General features: G+C 40.7%; 1 protein-coding gene across 12 annotated transcripts in view; it reads left to right on the top strand.

Annotated features, from left to right (window-relative positions):
- Positions 1–21534, top strand: part of SCN8A (sodium voltage-gated channel alpha subunit 8) — a 178659-nt gene that overhangs the window by 117637 nt on the left and 39488 nt on the right. For all 12 annotated transcript variants that reach the window (XM_087442386.1, XM_087442380.1, XM_087442384.1 and 9 more), the window contains 2 exons: positions 6677–6809; positions 12103–12341. In XM_087442386.1, the coding sequence (XP_087298512.1) occupies positions 6677–6809; positions 12103–12341 (372 nt within the window). The remainder of the gene's footprint in view (positions 1–6676; positions 6810–12102; positions 12342–21534) is intronic.

Raw genomic sequence — 21534 nt, 5'->3', positions numbered from 1 at the left:
ATGCCCCACTCCTAGTTAGCCTGCCTACAGCTTCTCTGTGTCAGCACGCTCCAATCAGGGCACACCTGAAGCCTTCCCTTCTTTCCACTGTAAAGCTTTCCCGCTCCTCTGCCTGCCTTTGAGTCTCTGCCAAAACGCACGTGGTGGCCGCTGACTGCCTCACTCTATCAGGCTCAGAATAAATAGCCTTTGCTTTTCTCACTTGGTTAATCTTCATTTATTTCCACAATACAGATAACATTTTATACATATTTACACACTCTGCACTCCATATTCCTTCTCAAAGGAATTCCACTGCATAATCCATATCTCAGTCATACCTTGGGTAACCTCACTCAAGAGTTACCAAAGATGTGGGGAAAAAGGAGGTGGAGAAGGAGGTCTTTGCCCAGTTGAGGATTGTCCCCTAAACCCCTCTTTACCACAAGACTCTCTCAGAAAGTATACTTTCTAGTCAATCTCCTCCCTGCTCCAGGCAACCACTTCTGAGATGTATCACCATAGATTAGTTTTTTTTCATTTTCGTGGATTCATACAATATGTATTTTTCATTTGGCTTCTTTCACTCAACAAGATACATTCATATTGTTTTGTGTATCAGTAGTTCATTCTTTGTCATTGATGAGTGGTATTTCATTGCATAAATATACTCCAATTTGTTTATCCATTTACCTGTTGATGGACGTTCAGGTTATTTCCAGTTTGCGATAATATAGACAAGCTTGCCAAGAGCATTCTTGTACAACTCTTATTGCAGATAAATGTTTTCATTTATACTGGACAAATATCTCAGAGTGAAATTCCTGGGTCGTATGTTAAATATATGTTTAACTTTATAAGAAACTGCCAAATAGCTCTCCAAAATAGTTACACCATTTTTTTTATATTGCCACCAACAATGTATTAGAATTCCAGTTGCTCCACATTCTGGCCAACATTTGGTATTTTTAGTCTTTGATTTTAGCATTTTAGTGGATATAGAATGTTATCTTATTGTGCTTTTAATTTGCATTTCCTTGATGATTAATGGTGATGAGCATCTTTTCACTTGCTTATTGGCTTCTCATATATCTTCTTTTGTTAATCACTTGTTCTAATGTTTTACCCATTTTTAGCTTTCTTTTTATTATTAATTTGTTAGTTTTTTATGTTATGAATACAAGTCTTTTATCAGATATATAAATTTTTAATTTTGATGAAGTCCAGTGTATCAATTTTTTTCTTTTATGATGCTTTTTGTATCCTGTCCAAGAAATCTTTGCAAATCGCCAAGATCATGAAGATATTTTTCTTCTATAAGCTTCACTGCGCCGGTTTTACATTCAGGTCTCTGATTCAGCTCAAATTAGTTTTTGTGTATGAAATTAGATAGGAATCGACCTGGGCTTTTCAGCACCATTTGTTACAAAGACATTCCTTTTTCCATTGAATTGACTTGGTGCATTCATCAAAAATCAGTTTTATAATGTATTTTGCATCTTGTCCAAGAAATCTTTGCTGATCCCCAAGATCATTCCCTTGATCTATGTGTCTATGCTTATACCAATACTACATTTGTCTTAATTATTGTAGTTTTGTAAGTCTTGAAATGAGATAGTGTAAGCCCTCCAAACAAAAAAATTTTTTAGGGGCCGGCCCGGTGGCGCAAGCGGTTAAGTGCGCACACTCCGCTGCAGCGGCCCAGGGTTTGCAGGTTCGGATCCCGGGCGCGCACCAACACACCACTTGTTGAGCTGCAGCGGCATCCCATATAAAGTATAGGAAGATGGGCATGGATGTTAGTCCAGCGCCAGTCTTCCTCAGCAAAAAAAGAGGAGGATTGGCAGATGTTAGCTAAGGGCCGATCTTCCTCACAAAAAAAAATTTCTTTTTTAGATTATTACATACCTCTTTTTTTTTTTTTTTTTTTTGGTGAGGAAGATCCACCCTGAGCTAACATCTGTTGCCAATCTTCCTCTTTTTTTGCTGAGGAAGATTTGCCCTGAGCTAACCCCTGTTACCAATCTTCCTCTATTTTGTATGTGAGCTGCTGTCCCAGCGTGGCCACTGATAGATGAGTGGTGTAGGTCCGCGCCCAGGAACTGAACCCAGGCTGCCAAAGCGGAGTGCACTGAACTTAACCACTAGGCCACCGGCACTGGCCCTAAATAATCTTTTAAGAGATTATTTTGCTATTCTAGATCCTTTGCATGTCTTTATATATTTTAGAATCATCTTGTCAGTTTCTTCAAAAAAGCCTAGAATTTTGATAGTGATTGCACTGAATCTGTAAGTCAATTTGGGAAGAATTGGCATCTTAATTATATTGAGCCTTCCAATCTATGAATGTGGTATATTTCTTCATTTATTTAAGTCTTCTCAAGTTTTTCTCAGCAAAGTTATATAGTTTGTAGTGGAGGTCTTGCACATCTTTCATTATATTTATTCCTTGGTATTTGATATTTTTTGTTACTGTTGTAAACAGTATAACTTTTGAAATTTTATTTTCAAGTATTTGTTGCCAGGATTAGAAATAGTTGGTTTTTGTATATTGACCTTGTATCTCATGACCTTGATAAATTAACATATTGGTTCTATTAGGTTTGGGTTGTTTTTTTTTTTTTAATTCCATAGGGTTTTCTACATGTGCAAAAATATTTTCTGTGAGTAGCATAAACTGCAATCTTTATACCTTTTATTTATTTTTATTGCTTTATTGCACTAGCTAGGCCTTCAGCTACAAAATTGAATAGAAATGATGAAAGCAGGTATCCTTCCTTGTTTCTAGTATTAGAGGAAGAGGATTTAATGTTTCACCAAGAAGTATAATGTTGGCTGTAGGTTTTTATCGATGTTCTTTATCAGATTGAAGCTGCTACCTTTAGTTCCTAGCTTGCTGAGAAATTTTATTATGCGGAGGTGTTGAATTTTGTTAAATGTTCTTTTTCTGCTTCTGTGAGATGATCATATGGTTTTTCTCCTTTATTCTGTTAATGTGATGAATGACCTGACATTTTCCTAATATTAAACTAACCTTGCTTTCCTGGGATAAAGCCTGTTGGTCTTGATGTATTATCCCTTGTATATATTGCTGGATTGTTTGCTCATATTTTGTTAAGGATTTCAGATCTCTGTTCATGAGGGATATTGGTCTCTAATTTTCTTTTCTTGTAATGTTTCTGTCAGGTTTAGTGTCAGGGTTATGTTAGCTTTATAAAACAAGTTGAAAACTATTCCTTTATCCTCTGTTTTCTGAAAGAATTTGTGTAAGATTGGTATTATTTCTTCCTTAAATGTTTGATAGAATTCCCTTGTGAAGCCCTCTGGGCCTAGAGTTCTCTTTGTAGTAAGGTTTTTTATTGTAATTTCTTTAATTAATATGAGCTGTTTAGATTTTCTATTTCTTCTGTTGGTTTTGATAAGTTGTGTTTTGATAATTTTGTTCATTCATCCAAGATGAAATTACATAAAGTTGTTTACAATATATCTTTATTATCCTAATGCCTAAATGCCTCTAGGCTTTGTAGTGATGTCCCCTTTTTTATTCCTGAAAATTATAATTTGAGTTTTCTCTCTTTTTTTCTTGATCAGTCTCACTAAGGGAATGATCAATTTTATTAATCTTTCTTAAAAAAACCAACATTTGACTTTTTTGATGGTCTATTTGTCTAGTTACTAATTCATTAATCTCCACTCCTATTTTTATTATTTCCTTTCATCTACTTACCTAAGATTTAATTTGGTCTGCTTTTTTTAGTTTCTTAAGGTGGAAGCTTAGAACATTGATTTTATATCTTTTCTATTTTCTAGTATAAGAATTTAGGGCCGGCCCCGTGGCTTGGTAGTTAAGTGCGCGCGCTCCGATGCTGGTGGCCCGGGTTCGGATCCCGGGCGCGCACCGAGGCACCACTTCTCCGTCCATCCTGAGGCCAAGTCCCACATACAGCAACTAGAAGGATGTGCAGCTATGACATACAACTATCTACTGGGGCTATGGGGGAAAAAGTAAATAAATAAAATCTTTAAAAAAAAAAAAAAAATTAAAGCTATAAAATTTTCTCTAACTGTTGCTTTAGCTGCATTCCATAAATCTTGGTGTACTGTGTTTTAATTATCATCAAAATATTTTTTTAATTTCCCTTGTGACTTCATCTTTGATCCATGGATTTTTAAAAGTCTGTTGTTAAATTTACAGATATATGGGGATTTTTCTGGATACTTTATTGTTACTACAAGACTTTTTGATGGAACCAGTTATTTGGATCTATGCTAAATCCTCTTGCCTGTGTAAAAAGATAACATAATGACTTTTTCTTTTTACCCTCTAAAATTCCCTAAGTATGGGCTTTGAAATTTTCATTTCTTGGTATCTTCTTTCATTTACTTCTTTTTTGAAACTAAGATATATTCTATAACACGTAATTATGGAACAAATTTTAACATTGTAGAAGTTATCTCCATGTATCCTTGCTATAGTTTACTTTCATTTTACATAGAAAGTATACATAATAATCGTTCCATCTTAATATTAGATTTTGGGATGAATTTTTCTTTATGTGGATTTTTTTAAATCCATGCTAAAAATTATTTTAATTTTCAAATAGGTATCACTAAATGATAATCTAATGATTTGACTAGGTCCTTGAGACAGCATTTTTATTAATTTTGTTTTTTTAAGGTTAATGTTATTAAAGTCTGAAGAATTTATATCTTGTTACTTTCAGTAAGCCCAGAAAATAGTAAGATATACTTAGTACCAAAGCCATATTAAATACAATTTCATCCTTCCTTGATGCATTACCCTGGTTCATTAGATCTCACAGTACCTTGGGGGTCAGCATTATGAAAACTATCTGCCATGCACTGTAGATTTTCAGAAGGGCAACTCAGTAAAAATCTAGAATCAATAAATACCAGAAATAAGAGTGTCCATTATATGGGTCCTTCCAGTGTTCATTTTTAGATGATTGTCATTTAAAAAATGTATTCGTTTAATCTTATTTGTTAAATGTCATGAATATTGGGCTGAGAATTGTAGCAAAAAGTGGCTTCTCAAAGAAATATACTTTATCATGACCTGAGGTAATGGTTAACAAGTCGTTCTTCACGTACAGATGTTTGTGTAGTAAAACGCAGCCAGGAATTCCCGAGGAAATCATTTTCTTTTTCCTTTCCATTTCTTCTGTAGCTCTGCCAAACAAACAAACAAATAAATAAAACCCTAAGGTGAACCAAATGTCTGAATCAGTGAAACTGTTTGATAAAACACTGTGATAAGATAAATTATCATCTGCCAGGAACTTTCTTCTGTATGGTTCTTAAAATCTAAACATATGTAAGGACAGAAAGGCTTTCTGTAGCTCTCCAGAGGTAATTATTTTCTTTTCAAAACAGCTAGGATCATTCTGGTGCTGATCAGACAGATACTTTTCTAGCTTCATGCAAACATGCCTTTTCCCAGTCCTCTGGGGGATAGTGACTGTCTCTGCCCTCTCACCTCCACCATGGAAGGGGCAGCCAGCTTTACATGGGTAACATGTTAAAGTGGACAACATGGTTACCAGAAAGCCACCCTGTTAAGCCTGATCTGATGTAGCATATTCAGGTTTGCACAAGCATGGGACATTAAGAAACCTTTTGCTGTAATGTACCATACCAGTATTGCCCATGGTGGAGCATGTAAAAAATATTTTGTATAACAGTCTGATGGTGTTTTCTGCTCTTTCTGTTTCGTTGAGAATTTGATCATTGCAAGTTAACTCATAAAATAAAATTTTAAAAGGATAGGACAAACATATATGATGCAATATATTTAATTAAGATAGCAAAACCATGAGCTGGCCTAGTGGTGTAGTGGTTAAGTTTGCACACTCTACTTCGGTGGCCCAGGGTTCATGGGTTCAGATCCTGGGCACGGACCTACACAGCACTCATCAAGTCATGCTGTGGCCGTGTCCCATATACAAAATAGAAGAAGATTGGCACAGATGTTAGCTCAGGGTCAACCTTCCTCAAGCAAAAAGAGGAAGATTGGCAACAGATGTTAGCTCATGGCCAATCTTGCTCACCAAAAAAAAAAAAGATAGCAAAACCTTACCCTACTTCTTTACAGAGGCTTAGAGGAGATTTAGGGTAGAACTTCAACTTGCCGACATTCAGTTAGGCCCAGGGTTGGCATTTGGAAAGACAGTTTGGTAGACTGATGGTGCTTCTACACGTGGAGGAAACAATGTCTATGATACTCACTGTGATCGGGGACTTGGCCCTTAATGAAATTTCAAATAGAGGTGAATTTGACTTATTTTATCATGTGGTCCAGTTCTAGTCAAATGCTGTGAATATGAGCCTGGGACAGGAGAATTCAGGGTCTGCTTCTGGGACATTGCCCCAGGGGATCTGGTCTTTCTACTCTTGCTTAGAATTGAGCAGATGAGGTGTCTCGGTCCCAGCCAGACTCTTGGGTTCATTGTGGATCTGTGCAAACTTAAACGACTTGGTCTTGTTATCTGAAGAACTAAGGGTGATCGATGGCCAACTTGTTTCATTCTACTTCTTAAGATGAATAGGATTGTAGGATCAAAGTAAAAAGATGTGATGAAGAGCACATGTTTGTACTCACTCTCTGGACTATCTATCCAGTAAGGGCCAGCTTTAACGTTTATAAGACTTTACTCACCTGATTTGCTATTTTTTTCAGGCTACAACTGAGGTGGAAATAAAGAAGAAAGGCCCTGGATCTCTCTTGGTTTCCATGGACCAGCTGGCCTCCTATGGGCGGAAGGACAGAATCAACAGTATATTGAGTGTGGTTACAAATACACTAGTAGAAGGTATGTGCCCTGGGCTGTCAGTCCAAGCTGCTGAGATACACGTCTGTAGTGTGCATGATAAATATAGTCCCTGTCCCTCAGCCTGAGCTTTGCAAAACTTGTCTCGGGGCTTTAGGAAGAGAGTCTACTGGTTATAGAAACCAGCATCCCAAATCTGCACGTACAGAATCCAGTAAGGACTTCAAAGCTGCTGCCGCATTGTCCACAGATAGGTAAGAAGTGTGAAGGAACGACATGAGTGAGCTAGAGGGTCTCGAGAAGTCTCTGTAATCGTCATCCTGAGGAGCCAGTGGGGGGTGTGAGGCATAAAGGAATGTAGGCTGGAGAACTGTGAAGATATAAGATGATGGAATCCCCATCGTGCCCTCTACCCCAAAACATGCTTTCCCCTTTTCATTTTTAGCTGCTTACAACGCTTTTGGTTTTCTCTTGAGGGCGAATGTATTGTGCATTTTGACTGCACCTAATTCTGCCTCTCCTCCAACACCCCCACATGTCCATAAATATATTTGATGTGTGAATAGGTAAGCTGAAACCCCTCTTGCTTCGGTGCCCTGTGCCACAGAGAACAAGCAGCCACTGTTGAATCACAGCATATCTGCAGTAGTGTTGCTGTCAGGGCCTGACCTCGGTATTTGGTGGCTCCTCCATGACACAGCCTGCCATGCTGAGGAACGTCTGAAAATTGTCCATTACACCCCAGTCCCCCTGGCAAGTGTCGCCTTTCTGATTGTGCTCTGTATTCCAGGCTCCTCTTGCTTTCTTTGGAGGTAGATTCAGTGAATAGATTTTTTCTCACAAGATTCTGATTGATTTCTGCGTGAATCTTCTTCATTTGATTCATGTTGATTTGGCTCAGTTGTCCCATTGTAGATCCAGACTGTTCTTGAGGCCTCAGATTGCTGTTCTTCAGAGTTCAGACACCCAGGCTAACCCGACAATAACCAGAGTCCCGAGATAGGGAGACTCAAAATTGTCCTGGTGTCCTTTGCACAAGTTACTATTTAAGTCATTTAAACCCAACAGCACTTCTACTCTGCGTGTGTGTGTGTGTGTGTGTGTGTGTGTGTGTGTGTGTTGGGCAGGGGCGTCTGCGGTGGAGGAAGAATCCCTAGAAAGGAGCTTCCCTGGAGCGTTTGCACCCCCACATATGGGCAGGGAGTTCGACTCTACCTAGACTAAGCTTGAGAACGTATCAAGTAAAAAGAATATTGAACTAACTGCTTTCTGCTGCCTGCACAACTTCGCTTATTCCTGTTTTCTCTTATTCCCATTGAGGTCGTCGTAGCTTATACTTTGTGATTACAGGTAAATAACTGCAGATCCTAAGAATTTTAAACTAAGAAACACTAGCTTAGGAACTTTAGCTAATTTTGTTCTTCAGTTGGAGATCAAGACAGGATTTCTCTGAGTATCTATGGTATTTGGGAAGGAAAAGCTAACAACTTCCAACAGGCGTATTTTATTATTGGCAAAGACGTCAGAACAGGAGACCTATGGATGTGATGCAGCAATTGTTGATTGATTACGACGTGGCCTAGCATAGAGTCTGGCAAAAGTAGATGCCCACAAAGGGTTTGTTGACCTGAATTCTGCTGTGCTTGGATGGCTGCAGGTTCCTTTTGGAGGCCTTAGTGCCTCCACCCCTCTTCTGAGTTAGATAGAAACCCCTGGAGCATTACTTTGTCCTTTTCTGTTCCCTTTTCTTCTCCTTCTTCCTGTCCCCTTCTTTCTCTCTCTGTCCTGCTCTACTCGTTCTCCACCCTCCACCCACCAGCACACACACAAAAAAATAATGTAAGGGTAGCTCAGGGGAGAGAGAGGCTGTACTTGTGTCGTGAGTTGGAAGCCATTCCAGGTCTTTCTCCCTTTTCTAGGCCCTAACGTTCACAGAGCCTCTGACTTCCCTGCCTTCTGCTCAGACATTCCTCCTAGCCCCTCTCCTAGGATCGACTCCCTTGGTTAAAGCTGATGAGACAGAACTGCTGTCAGCAAAGAACGATGAATGGCTGGAGCTGAATAATGTGAGAAGGAATTAAAGGACATTAAGAAAGATCCATCCCTGTTTAACCACTGGTGCCTCTGTGTTTAAGGATTGCTACAAGCGTTAAATGAATAATTGTTCCTGCTTCCCAGACCTCAGTTAGGAAACTCTGACATTATTTTAATCCAATGATTAAAACAATTATTATTTGAAACCAAAGAAGCAGGCTCCTGCCTACCTAATGCTTTAGAAACCGCAGTGGGAGAATTCCAGAATCCTGTAAATAATGAGAAAATCCTGTCCTGCCTACTCTGCCTCACACCTATCCTGTTGCAAACATGCTCACCAGGATCCAATAAACTCAGCAGATCACAGTCAGCAGCCCTGTCAGCTTTGGGGATATTTCAGAGGACTGGGGCCGGGGTGGAGGCAGAGAGTGTCATAGTCTCAGTTCTCCTTGAAGCAGTTAAGCTGTGGGAGAAGAGGAGAGAGTTGGTGAAGTAAGAATGAGGAAGCAGGGACGGTACTTGGCATTTCTGATTCTCAGGTTCAAAACTTTCAGAAACTCCCCTTTAGAGGTAACTGGCTATAGCTGTTGCTGCCACAGTTTATTTAGTCATTCTTTTATTCACCTGACAAGTATCAAGCGTCAGTACAGGTGCTTATCTGGTGTCCGCCTTTCCCGGTGCGGCTGTAAGCTCTGCGAGGATGCAGACTGGTCCAGCGTATTCCCAGTGCCCAGCACATTGTAGGTACTTAAAAGTTGTTGGATTGAATTGAGAGAAGCCCCTGCCTTCAGAAACCTCGTGGCCTACTATACCGCCATCTTGGTGGAATTATGAGGCCCTCTCTGAAAACAATTCCCAGGACGCCTGAGGTTGAGACCTACAGTACCCTCTCTGACAATGCCCAGGAGCAAAGTAAAGGAAACCCCACAAACCTTTGGACATCCCCCCCCCCCGCCCCCCGCACCATATGTTAACCCATTCCCCCAGACCAAATTAGCCATTCCAGGCATATGGGGCCAGTAACAGTTTACACAGCTGTGAGTTACTGTATAAACCTGCTTGTTCACCTAATTGATCTTTTTTAGTCCCTGAAGCTCCACATTGGCTTACTTTTGGTGAAACGTAAAAGATCCTGAGGATCTTCCCTTCTCAGGAAATGTCGATAAGAGATAACCAGTACCCTGTAGGAATCAGAGGGTAGGAAACCCCTGTTTGCTGTCTGGTAAAGACTTGGAGCCTAGTTCATTGTAAAACATTACAGTCGTGTCAGCTGTCAGAAATGTGCACAGTCGCTGCCTTGGCCTCCACGTGCCGGTGAGCAGCAGACATTTGGAGAAGGGAGAAGATAAAAAAAGGAACGGAACCAAATTTCCAAATATGTACGACAAGAATTTATGGAAATAAGAGAACCTTTTCATTTTCTTTTTTGGGGAAGAAAACTAAATTTACCTTGAGAAGGGAGGGAGTTCTATGAGGAAGAAGCCAAAGCAAATTTTCTTCCGACTTCCTTTCCCACGCAGACTCCCACGTGGCGCTTACTGTGGCCCTTAAATCTGAAAAACCAAGGCAACCATTTTCTTAGCAACCAGGAAGCCAATCAGAAACCCGACGAAAGCACCCCATCTAAAATAAAGCCATCACCATGGGTACCATCCAGCTGGGTGGAAAAGGGAACGTAGACTAATTTAAGGCAGCCATCTTATTCTTGGTGAAATGTTGGGAAACTTTTTTATTCCCTGGTTGATTTGATTTTGTCAGCAGAATTGGGGAGAGGGGGTGCAGTTATATCCAACCCTGTAGAACCAGTACCTTGCCTCTAAGGATTATCATGCAGACAGGTTTTCAAAGTTACACCTCTTACAGAACATCCTCCTAGATCAGATCCTCGGACTTTTGTAGTCCTAGCTGTTACATTTCACACTCAATTTGAGGAGCTTTGTTTGTTGAGAGCTTTGTTACCTAGAGCCTCATGCATTGATTGTTGTAGCTGCCAGCTGAGTAGCTCTCTGCCTTTAGTGTCTAATCATGCTTTTTAGTCTTTGCTTTGTAAACGACCTAGAGATCATCTAGTCCAGTGACTTTCGGTCTGTGTTTGTCAGTCCTAGGATTCCAGGGAGGTGCCTCAGGGAGGGAAGGAGAGGGTTGGGCTGGGCTCCCAGGTCCTCTTCTTTCCTCAACTAGAGCAGCTCCTGGTTTATCTGTTTTACATGTTGGGGGTCACATAAGATCTCATTCGAAGAAAACAAGTTCTGCTTCTAAAAGAGAAACAGACAGAAAGAGACAGAGTGGAAAAGACAAAAGAAGGAGAGAAAGAAAAAGGAGAGAAGAAGGAGACGGAAGGAGGGAGAGAGGAAGAAGATAAAGAGAGAAGACGAGGAGAGTGGAAGAGGGCAAAAGGGTAGGAGAGAAGGAGAAAGGAAGAGAGAGGAGAGAGGAGAAGAGGAAGGAAGGGAGCAAGGGGAAAGGACTGACTGATATTCCTACCTGAACTGTGACAGTAAACTCACTGCTTGTGCTTCTTTAAGAACAGTAGAAAAGTGTGGGGCTTGATTGACGACGTAAAGATAATAATAATAGCAAATTCTTTTCTAGCACTTACTAAACGCTAGGGTGTTCTGAGGCACTTTGTATATATTTTAACTCATTTAATTCTCACAGGAAAATGAAGTAACTTGCTCAGGGTCCCACAGTTAGCAAGTGTCTGAGCTGGTATTTGCACCCAGGTATGTCTGGCTTCAGAGTCTGCTTTTGGCTGCTTCTCTGATAATAATTTGGTAATACAAAGTATAGTATAGTACCTACCATGTGTTGAGAACTTACTTTGTGCCAGGCACTGTGCTGTCTGCTTTACATGCATCAACTCACTTGATCTTTAATCAGTGGATGAGGATTGTAGGACCCGTTTAGTCCTGTAACCTAGAAAGTGAGTGTTGTTCCCGATGAGGCAGCAGAGGCTTGGAGGAGTCAGTACCTTGCCTGAGATCACAAGACTTTTGAGGATTGAGCCAGGTGAACCAGGGAGTCAGACTGCAGAGGCTAAGCTCCTAACCACCACGCTGTGCTCCCAGAACGAATGAGTTGAGTTTGGTTTGTAACTAGATGGATGTTAACAGGGAGGTGATCTGGCACTGATTGTGCCTCCTCTCTCCCTGAAGAGAAGGGAGACACAGGAAAGTCAGCACCCATGCCAGCTTTATTCTCATGTTAATAACAGTGATAAGGATCCAGTGAGGATTAGGAGCGGTCCCCTTTGTTCTCCAGCTGTGATTGAGGGGCCATCTTTGTTCTTTACTCACCGCAGAGCTGGAAGAGTCTCAGAGAAAGTGCCCGCCATGCTGGTATAAATTTGCCAATACTTTCCTCATCTGGGAGTGTCACCCCTACTGGATAAAACTGAAAGAGATTGTGAACTTGATCGTCATGGACCCTTTTGTGGACTTGGCCATTACCATCTGTATTGTCCTGAATACGCTGTTTATGGCAATGGAGCACCATCCTATGACGCCACAATTTGAACACGTCTTGGCTGTAGGAAATCTGGTAAGATGGCGAACTGTCTACTGATTTTATGATCTGAGTGTGTTTTGCCTATAGCACATCTTTTTCTGATACTGACAGCGGAGTTTAGTTGAAAAGAAAGTACTAGTTAATTGGAAGACAAAGGCTTCCACATATGCCGCAGCACCAGCTGCTCCTGCTCACTGTTGGGATCCCTTGGCTGTCTCCTCTTTCTGCAGAACTTTGAAGACGTCATTTAGGAGCTATTGGTGGAAAACCAACCATGGTGACAGAATGGAAGGCAGGGTACAGTGGGTTGCTTTCAGCAGCTGAGCCAAGGACTTCTGGAATTTTTTCTCCTTCTGCTTCTCACATCGATTCCTGCATCACTCCAGCAAATCACTTCCCCTTTCACCTTCAGTAACAACCACCACAGAATCAGGGAGCTCTTTCAGTGCATTAAATGTAACTCTAAATCTGCCTGCACTGTCTTATCTTAATTATGCATATGGGAACTATCTATGGGAAATTTTTAATTCTAGGCTGATTTCCCCCTCCAGTCCAACTTCTGGGCTATCCTCCAGTTTCTACCATTAGTTGATCTGTGCCAAATTTATTTTAAAGTTAGCTTAAGTCATATATTTAACTTATTATATTACTTAGAAGATAAGTATGCAGTTTTTAAAAAATAGGCTACACAGTGTATTCTGAAGTCAAGTCGTTGTGATTTGGGGATTATCGGTTTTACTTTGGTACAAAAATCAGGAGTTGATTGAATTTTGATAGAGAGTAGCAAATTAGTTGGAAATAATCCTCTAGGTCATCTGGGCCTCATTATTCCTTAGGAGTTGGACCATAGACAGGTCAAATCTAGTTGTTACCATTTAATTTGAGCATGATCTCTGCCCCGTGTTGGTTTTTTCACTTCCTCCCCTAGCTCCTGCCACCCGCACCACCCCCCCGCCCCCTTCCTCTCTCTCTCTCTCTCTCTCTCTCTCTCTCTCTCACACACACACAGTTTCTCCCAGAAGTCCTAAGACACCATTAAAGTGATATAGTATCATCTTGAGTTCTGATTCTGAAAACACACGTGACAAAGGGCTCCTTTCTCTGGTTAGTCCTTGTAGCCTATTTGTGTTCACTGGGACATATCCAAGATGATTCTGTGACCTTCCCAGTCTCCATGTCTGGGTTAGTGACACACACCAGGCTCACTGCTGCAATGTAAACCCTCTTGTGCAGCCCAGTGAAATACCCACAGTCTTGAAGCAGGACCCTCCCACAGCCTGTCCAGGAAATCTGCTGACTGGCTCTGAAAGGTGCCTGAGGGTGGGCTCACTGTGTGACTGGCTGATCCAGGGGCTTGACCATCATGCAGCATTTTGAGCCAATCAACAATATCGTATAGATCTAAGCTTTATTTTATTAGCCAAGGGTTAAGTAATGAGAAATAGGACTTGATCAGTTTTGTTGTTAATGGTGGTAGTGTTTTCCCTGCAGCATTTTGTTTTTCTCAAGTCTTGTCTTTTACTTGCTTTTCACAGAATCAGTCCTTGATTTCCAAGGGGTTTTGAGAGGCCTTTTCACATACCACCAGCAGAATTGCCCTCAGACCAGGCCAGCAAATAGCATTATTTTTCTCTTACTTAAAAATCTACAGAGATTTGGGGTCACATCTCAACTAGAGTCGTGAGCATTTGGAAGACTTTGCTCAGAGCCATCAGTGAAGAAAGAGGAGAGAAGAGAATATCAGCAGCTAATATTCAGGGGCCGTGAGGCAAGCCAGCCAGAACCAAGCTAAAATAAGAAAGCACTCTGGGGGCAAGAGTTTTCAAGGGGAAGCTCAGTGTACAACTAGCAAGGGGAATGGACAGTAGTAAATGGTTCAGGATACTTCGGACTGGTCGGTGGAGTGAATGTGAGGGTGAAGGAAAAGAAATCAAGAATGGGGCCTAGATTTGGGGGTTTAGAAACTGAGGGGAAAATGGGGATGACTGAGAAGGAACAGGTTTGGAGTTTAAAATCGAGAGTTCTGTTTTGGACGTATTTAGAGTGAGATTTCTGTTCACTGAGTGAAGATGCCAAATGAGGCAGTTGGATACGTGCTGGACCTCAGGGAAACCTACATCATAAGTATTTTCTGAACACAGTAACAGAAGCTCAAAGGTATATTTTGCTGCCAATTGACACAATTACTGAGTTTGGCAGAAAGAACACAGAATCAGAAGTCAGAAGATTTGAGTTTTGGTTCCTATTTGATATCGTTTAACCTTAAATAAGCCATTGATTTCTGTCCAGAAATGTTTTAGATCTATAAAATGAGGATAATACCATGTCATCCATGTTTGGGAGGATAAAATGAGAACTTATACAGAAGTTTTTGGAGTATTGAAAAGTACTCTACGAATCTTAGGAACTGTACTAGTGTAATTCAATAGGAGAATTTTCAAAGGCTTGGAGATTTGTCTAGAGCCTTTGACTGAACCTGAGAATAAGAGGATGGAAGAAAGTGGAGTTAACTAGCCTGTGAGTACAACCTTGTCTTATGGATGGAATGTGAGGCCGGGGCAGTGAATTAAGTTGTGTTTGTCCATAGATATGCAGATAGATGTTTTTGAGGGAAGAGGAGGACAGTCTTCTGTAAATTGAAGATCCCTGCCTCTTCTGCCCTCCCCACAAGGAAAAATGCTAACAATAGAAGGAATCTTAAAGTTAATTCCATCCAACCCCTTTGTTTTATGAAGGAAATTGAAGCCCAGGGAGGCCCCGCTGACTTATACAGCTTTTGTACTGTGTAGTAGATAAATTTAATGATTTTTTTCTTGCCTTTTTTGCAACCAGTTGAGCACAACAGTGGGTTTATAATGGTTTTTTAAACAATCTCAATCTCACAGAGAAGTTTCAAGTACAGTATAAAAAACTTTTTTTGGAGAGTAAGTTGCTAACACAACCTATCACCCTGAATACTTTAGTGTGGGGTTTTTATGAACAATCTCCTACAGAACCATGATATACTGTCAAAATCAGAAAATTAACATGGATATATTACAGCTTCTAATTCTCAGGCCCCTTCAAGTTTTGCCAGTATTCCCAGTGATGTCCTTTATAACAAAAGAATGCTGTTCCAGAGTTATCCACTGCATTTAGTTGTGTATCTCTTTAATCTTCTTCAGCCTTGAAGAGCTCCTTAGTCTTTCTTTGACTTTCATGACTTTGACACCTTTGAAGACTACAGACCAGATATTTTGTAGAATCTCCTCAATTTGGGTTTGTCTGATGCTTCCTCGTGACTAGACTCAGGTTATGCATTTGGCAGGAATCTCACATGTGTGAGGCTGTCTTCTTCTCATTGCATCTCCCAGGTGGCACACAATTTCCATTTGTCCTGTGACTGGTGATGTTCATTTGAACACTTGATTTAAGGAGGTGTCTGCCAGGCTTCGCCCCTGTGAAGTTACGTTTTACCGTTTATAATTAATAAGTATTTGTGAGGAAAACCCTTCGAAACTATCTGAATTTCCTGTTTTTCATTAAACTTTTATTTATTCCTTTATTTATTTCTGTGTGGACTCATGGTTTTCAGTTTTTTCCGGTGGGTTATAATCCATTACTCTCATTTACTTAAATGTTTAAGCCATTCCTGATTTGGCCAGTGGGAGTCCCTTCAAGCTGCCCTCTGTGTCCTTTCAGTATGTCCTCATGACTTCCTTGTGTTCTGGTATCACAGTATATTCCAGGCTAATTTTACGTTTTTCCTGACTCAGGCCTGGAATCAGCCATTTCTCAAGGAGCCCTGGTGGTTTTAGTGAAAAACGGTATTTAGAAGTCAAGATCTGTTGGAGCAATATGCATGACTAGGCCTTCTCAGTACAAGGCTAGCTGTTTATTCTAATCCAGTATTACAGGATTCATTCTAGTTCTCTCCTTTCTATATTCGTAATTCCTTCTCCAACAAAAAGAAACCTGACTGCCACTGTCTTTAGTATATTCCCTTATTTGATCAAAAAGCCGCTGTTACTCTTACAACATGGATGTCCTCCTCACCCTATTCAGGCTCTGACTCCCCATGCTGGGCCCCCAGCATCCACACCAGTGTCCTCCATGGGGACCCCCTCCTCACACTTCTCAGACTCTGACACCCCAGGCCACCCCACACATCTTTGTTTCCCATACCATCCTTGGACTGGAAAGCCTCACAGTGGGCCTTCCCCTGCATGGACCCCTCCTCACCCCACACCAAGCTTCCCCCAACATAGAAGCTCTCTCCGCCCTGCTTGGACCCTGACACTCCACACTAGGCCACCCTTCGTTGCCCTACTCAGGCTCTCACTCTCCACTCTGTGTGCCCATCTGCACAGAAACTTTCCTCCCCCACTCAGGCACTCACTCCCTGTGCTGTCCTTCTACCTGGAAGTTCTCCTCGCCGGGCTCCATAGCTAACTCCTGATGCCAGGCCACGTCCTCCTCACCCTGCTAGGCTCTGACACCCCTCGCTGGGCCACCTCTCTCTGCGGGCAGCTTGAGCCCACTGAGGCTCTGACACTCCTCGCCAGGCTGTCCTCCCCCTGGGGATGCTGTTTCCACCTGCTTAAGCTCTAACTCTCTCTGCCAAGTCCCCCACCCGCTCCAGTGTGGACACTCTCCCATCCTGCTTGGGCTGCAACACCCCATGCTGGGTAGCCATCCTACACAAACACCCTCCTCATCCCACTCAGACTCTGACATCCTGTACTGGACTGTCCCCCTGCATGGACATCCTCAGCCCACTCAAGGTCTCCTTCCCCTTACTGGGCTGCACTCCTGCATAGATGCCCTGCCTGGGTTCCAGCACCTGGCACAAGGCCCCTTTCCATGTGGTTAAGGGCCTTGGGGCTGAATCTTTTGGCGGGGGAGTGCAGGTGGAAGGAAGGGCAAAGGCTTAACCTGACAGGTAAGTTTCATTTCTGAGACTGTAGGCAAAAAAGGAAAAACAGAAAGTTATTTTCCCCCTTCACCAAATACACAGGATTATTATCATTCCTTAACTACAGCTTAACTAGTTTTCAACCAACAGGAATTCTTTTCAGATTTTAATTTTTCTTTCATCTGTGTCCTTGTAGCCCCTCTGCATACCTGTTTTTAAATACTTATTACATGATATTTTCATTCGTGTGCCTGCCTCCTCCTAGTGGGATCGGCAGCCATTCCAATTTGCACAGATCTGAGGGGCTCCTACGACATGGAACTTTCAGGAACTTTCAGTTTTAAAAGCAGGACAGTCCTGGGCAAATCAGGACAAGTTGATTACCCTAACTGGAGACCCAGGATGCAGGACTTTCAGTATTAAAGTGGGGAAAGTCTCAGACAAACCCAGACGAGTTGGTCACCCTCCCTCCTGGTGACTGAGTTCCTAAGGAGCTGTTGTTTCACCATCACGTGTTCTTTTCATGTCTCCACTATGGTACATAGAGCTTTTCTCCAGTTGAATTTCATTAACTTTGGGAGAGAACCCACTGTAGAACAGGAACTGATTAGCCCCACCTGAGTGTAGACAGGAGCGTGCAAACCCTGGTCGCTCCCCAGTGAGCCTGAACTTTGTCTGCAGGTGCAATTACGGCAGAAGGAGATGTGCCACTTCTCCCTCACCTTGCCAAGTCCCAGAGCAACCCCCAAATGAAATACTCCAATCTTAGGACATTGTAGGCCTTACTTGGTGACCTGGTGTCACAAGGTCTCAGGCCTCTGCCCGGGGGCTTGTCCAAACTAGAATGATACGGCAACTGTGAATTCAGAACATTCTATGAGAAAACAGCAGTTCTCAGCCTTTTTTTGGTCTTCGGACCCCTTTACACTCTTAAAAAGAGCTAAAGAACTTTTGTTTATGAGGGTTATATCTACTGGTATTTACCATATTTGAAGTTAAAACCAAGAAAAATCTTAAATATTTATTTATGTAAAAATCACAATAATATACTCATTACACAATTACATGAGTAATGTATTTTATGGGGAAAAACTGTATTTTCTTAGGGAACAAAATGGCATTTTCATGTCTGGTTTAATAGAAGATAGCCAGATTTTCTTATCTGCTTCTGTATTCAATCCATTGTGATATATTGTTTTGGTTGAAATATGGGAAGAAAACCTGGCCTCACACAGGGATGTAATTGGAAAAGGGAGGTCCCACTCTGGGACAACATCAAGCGCACTAACATCCGTGTTATAGGTGTCCCGGAAGGAGAAGAGCGAGACAAGGGGTCAGAGAATCTATTTCAAGAAATAATAGATGAAAACTTCCCTAACCTAAGGAAGGAAACAGACATTCAGGTACAGGAAGCACAGAGAGCCCCAAACAAGATAAACCCAAAGAGGCCCACACCAAGACACATCATAATCAAAATGTCCAGAATTAAAGATAAAGAGAGAATCCTAAAAGCCGCAAGAGAATGTCAAGTTACGTACAAAGGAAACCCCATAAGGCTATCAGCTGACTTCTCAGCAGAAACCTTACAGGCTAGAAGAGAATGGCATGATATATTTAAAGTGCTAAAAGGAAAAAACTTACAGCCAAGAATACTCTACCCAGCAAGGTTATCATTCAAAATGGAAGGAGAGATCAAAATTTTCCCAGATAAGCAAAAATTAAAGGAGTTTGTCACCAAGAAACCAGTGCTACAAGAAATGTTAAAGGGACTGATTTAAGGGGAAAAGAGAAGACCACAAATAGGAAAAATTATCTATTTCCATGATTAGAACATAATGGATACAAATGCACAACAAAGAGGTTAGATATGATATCAAAAACATGAGGGAGGAGGGGAGTTAAAGAGTAGAGCTTTCAGACAGAGGTCAAACTAAAGTGGCCATCAATTCTGTATAGAAGAAGAAAAGAACAGAGAAGGACTACTAAAACACTGAGAAAAAAAAAAGTTAAAAAATGGCAGTAAGTACATACTTATCAATAGCTACTTTAAACGTCAATGGACTAAATGCTCCAATTAAAAAGCATAGGGTGGCTGACTGGATAAAAAAACAAGACCCATATATATGCTGCATACAAGAGACACACTTCAGACCTAAAGACACTCACAAACTGAAAGTGAAGGGATGGAAAAAGATACTCCACGCAAATGGCAATGAAAAGAAAGCTGGGGTAGCAGTACTCATATCAGACAAGATAGACTTTAAAACAAAAACTGTAAAAAGAGACAAAGAAGGGCATTACATAATGATCAAGGGAACAATCCAAGAAGAGGATATAACACTTGTAAATATCTATGCACCCAATGTAGGTGCACCTAAATATATAAAGCAATTATTAACAGACATAAAAACAGAAATAGACAGTAACACAATAATAGTAGGGGATTTTAACACTCCACTTGCACCAATGGATAGATCATCCAAACAGAAGATCAATAAGGAAACATTGGCCTTAAACGACACACTACAACAGATGGACCTAGTAGATATATACAGAGCATTCCATCCAAAAACCGAAGAATACACGTTCTTTTCAAAGGCACATGGAACATTCTCCAGGATTGATCACATATTAGGCCACAAAACAAGTCTCCATAAATTTAAGAAGATTGAAATAATACCAAGCATCTTTTCTGACCACAACAGTATGAAACTAGAAATCAACTATAGGAAGAAAATCAGAAAAGCCACAAATACGTGGAGATTAAACAAAATGCTACTGAACAACGACTGGGTTAACGAAGAAATCAAAGAAGAAATCAAAAAATACCTGGAGACAAATGAAAATGAAAATACAACATGCCAGAATTTATGGGATACAGCAAAAGCAGTTCTAAGAGGGAAGTTTATAGCGATACAGGCCTATCTCAACAAAAAAGAAAAATCTCAAATAAACAATCTAACAATGCACCTGAAGGAACTGGAAAAAGAAGAACAAACCAAGCCCAAAATCAGTAGAAGAAGGGAAATAATAAAAATCAGAGCAGAAATAAATGAAATAGAGACCAAAAAAACAATAGAGAAAATTAATAAAACCAAGAGCTGGTTCTTTGAAAAGATCAACAAAATTGACAAACCTTTAGCTAGACTCACCAAGAAAAAAAGAGATAAGGCACAAATAAGTAAAATCAGAAATGAAAGAGGAGAGGTTACAACAGACACCTCAGAAATACAAAAGATTATAAGAGAATACTATGAAAAGGTATAGGCCAACCAATTCGACAATCTGGAAGAAATGGATAAATTCTTAGAATCATACAACCTTCCAAAACTGGATCAAGAAGAAGTAGAGAATTTGAATAGACCAATCACCAGTAAGGAGATCAAAACAGTAATCACAAACCTCCCCAAAAATAAAAGTCCAGGACCAGACGGCTTCCCTGGTGAATTCTACCAAACATTCAAAGAAGACTTAATACCTATCCTTCTCAAACTCTTCCAAAAAATTGAGGAGTGGGGGAAGCTCCCTAACTCATTCTACGAAGCTGACATTACCCTGATACCAAAACCAGACAAGGACAACACAAAAAAGAAAATTACAGGCCAATATCACTGATGAACATCGATGCAAAAATCCTCAATAAAATACTAGCAAATCGCATACAACAATATGTTAAAATGATTATACACCATGATCAAGTGGGATTTATTCCAGGGATGCAGGGATGGTTTAACATTCGCAAATCAATCAACGTAATACACCACATTAATAAAATGAAGAATAAAAATCACATGATCATCTCAATAGATGCAGAGAAAGCATTTGACAAGATACAGCATCCATTTATGATAAAAACTCTGAATAAAATGGGTATAGAAGGAAAGTACCTCAACATAATAAAGACCATATATGAGAAACCCACAGCTAATATCATCCTCAATGGTGAAAAACTGAAAGCCATCCCTCTAAGAACAGGAACCAGACAAGGATGCCCACTGTCACCACTCCTATTTAACATAGTACTGGAAGTCCTAGCCAGAGCATTCAGGCAAGAGAAAGAAATAAAAGGGATCCAAATTGGAAAGGAAGAAGTGAAACTGTCACTATTTGCAGATGACATGATTTTATATATAGAAAACCCTAAAGAACCCACCAGAAAACTTTTAGAAGTAATAAACGAATATGGTAAAGTTGCAGGATACAAAATCAACATACAAAAATCAGTTGCATTTCTGTACACTAACAACGAAGTAGCAGAAAGAGAAATTAAGAATACCATCCCATTTACAATTGCAACAAAAAGAATAAAATACCTAGGAATAAACTTAACCA

The sequence above is a fragment of the Ceratotherium simum genome, chromosome 17 (genome assembly GCF_057802395.1).
Source record: "Ceratotherium simum simum isolate JZ-2026a chromosome 17, ASM5780239v1, whole genome shotgun sequence".
In the NCBI taxonomy this organism is placed as follows: domain Eukaryota; kingdom Metazoa; phylum Chordata; class Mammalia; order Perissodactyla; family Rhinocerotidae; genus Ceratotherium; species Ceratotherium simum.
Note: the sequence above shows the minus strand (reverse complement) of the source record. Positions and strands in the feature narration are given on the sequence as shown.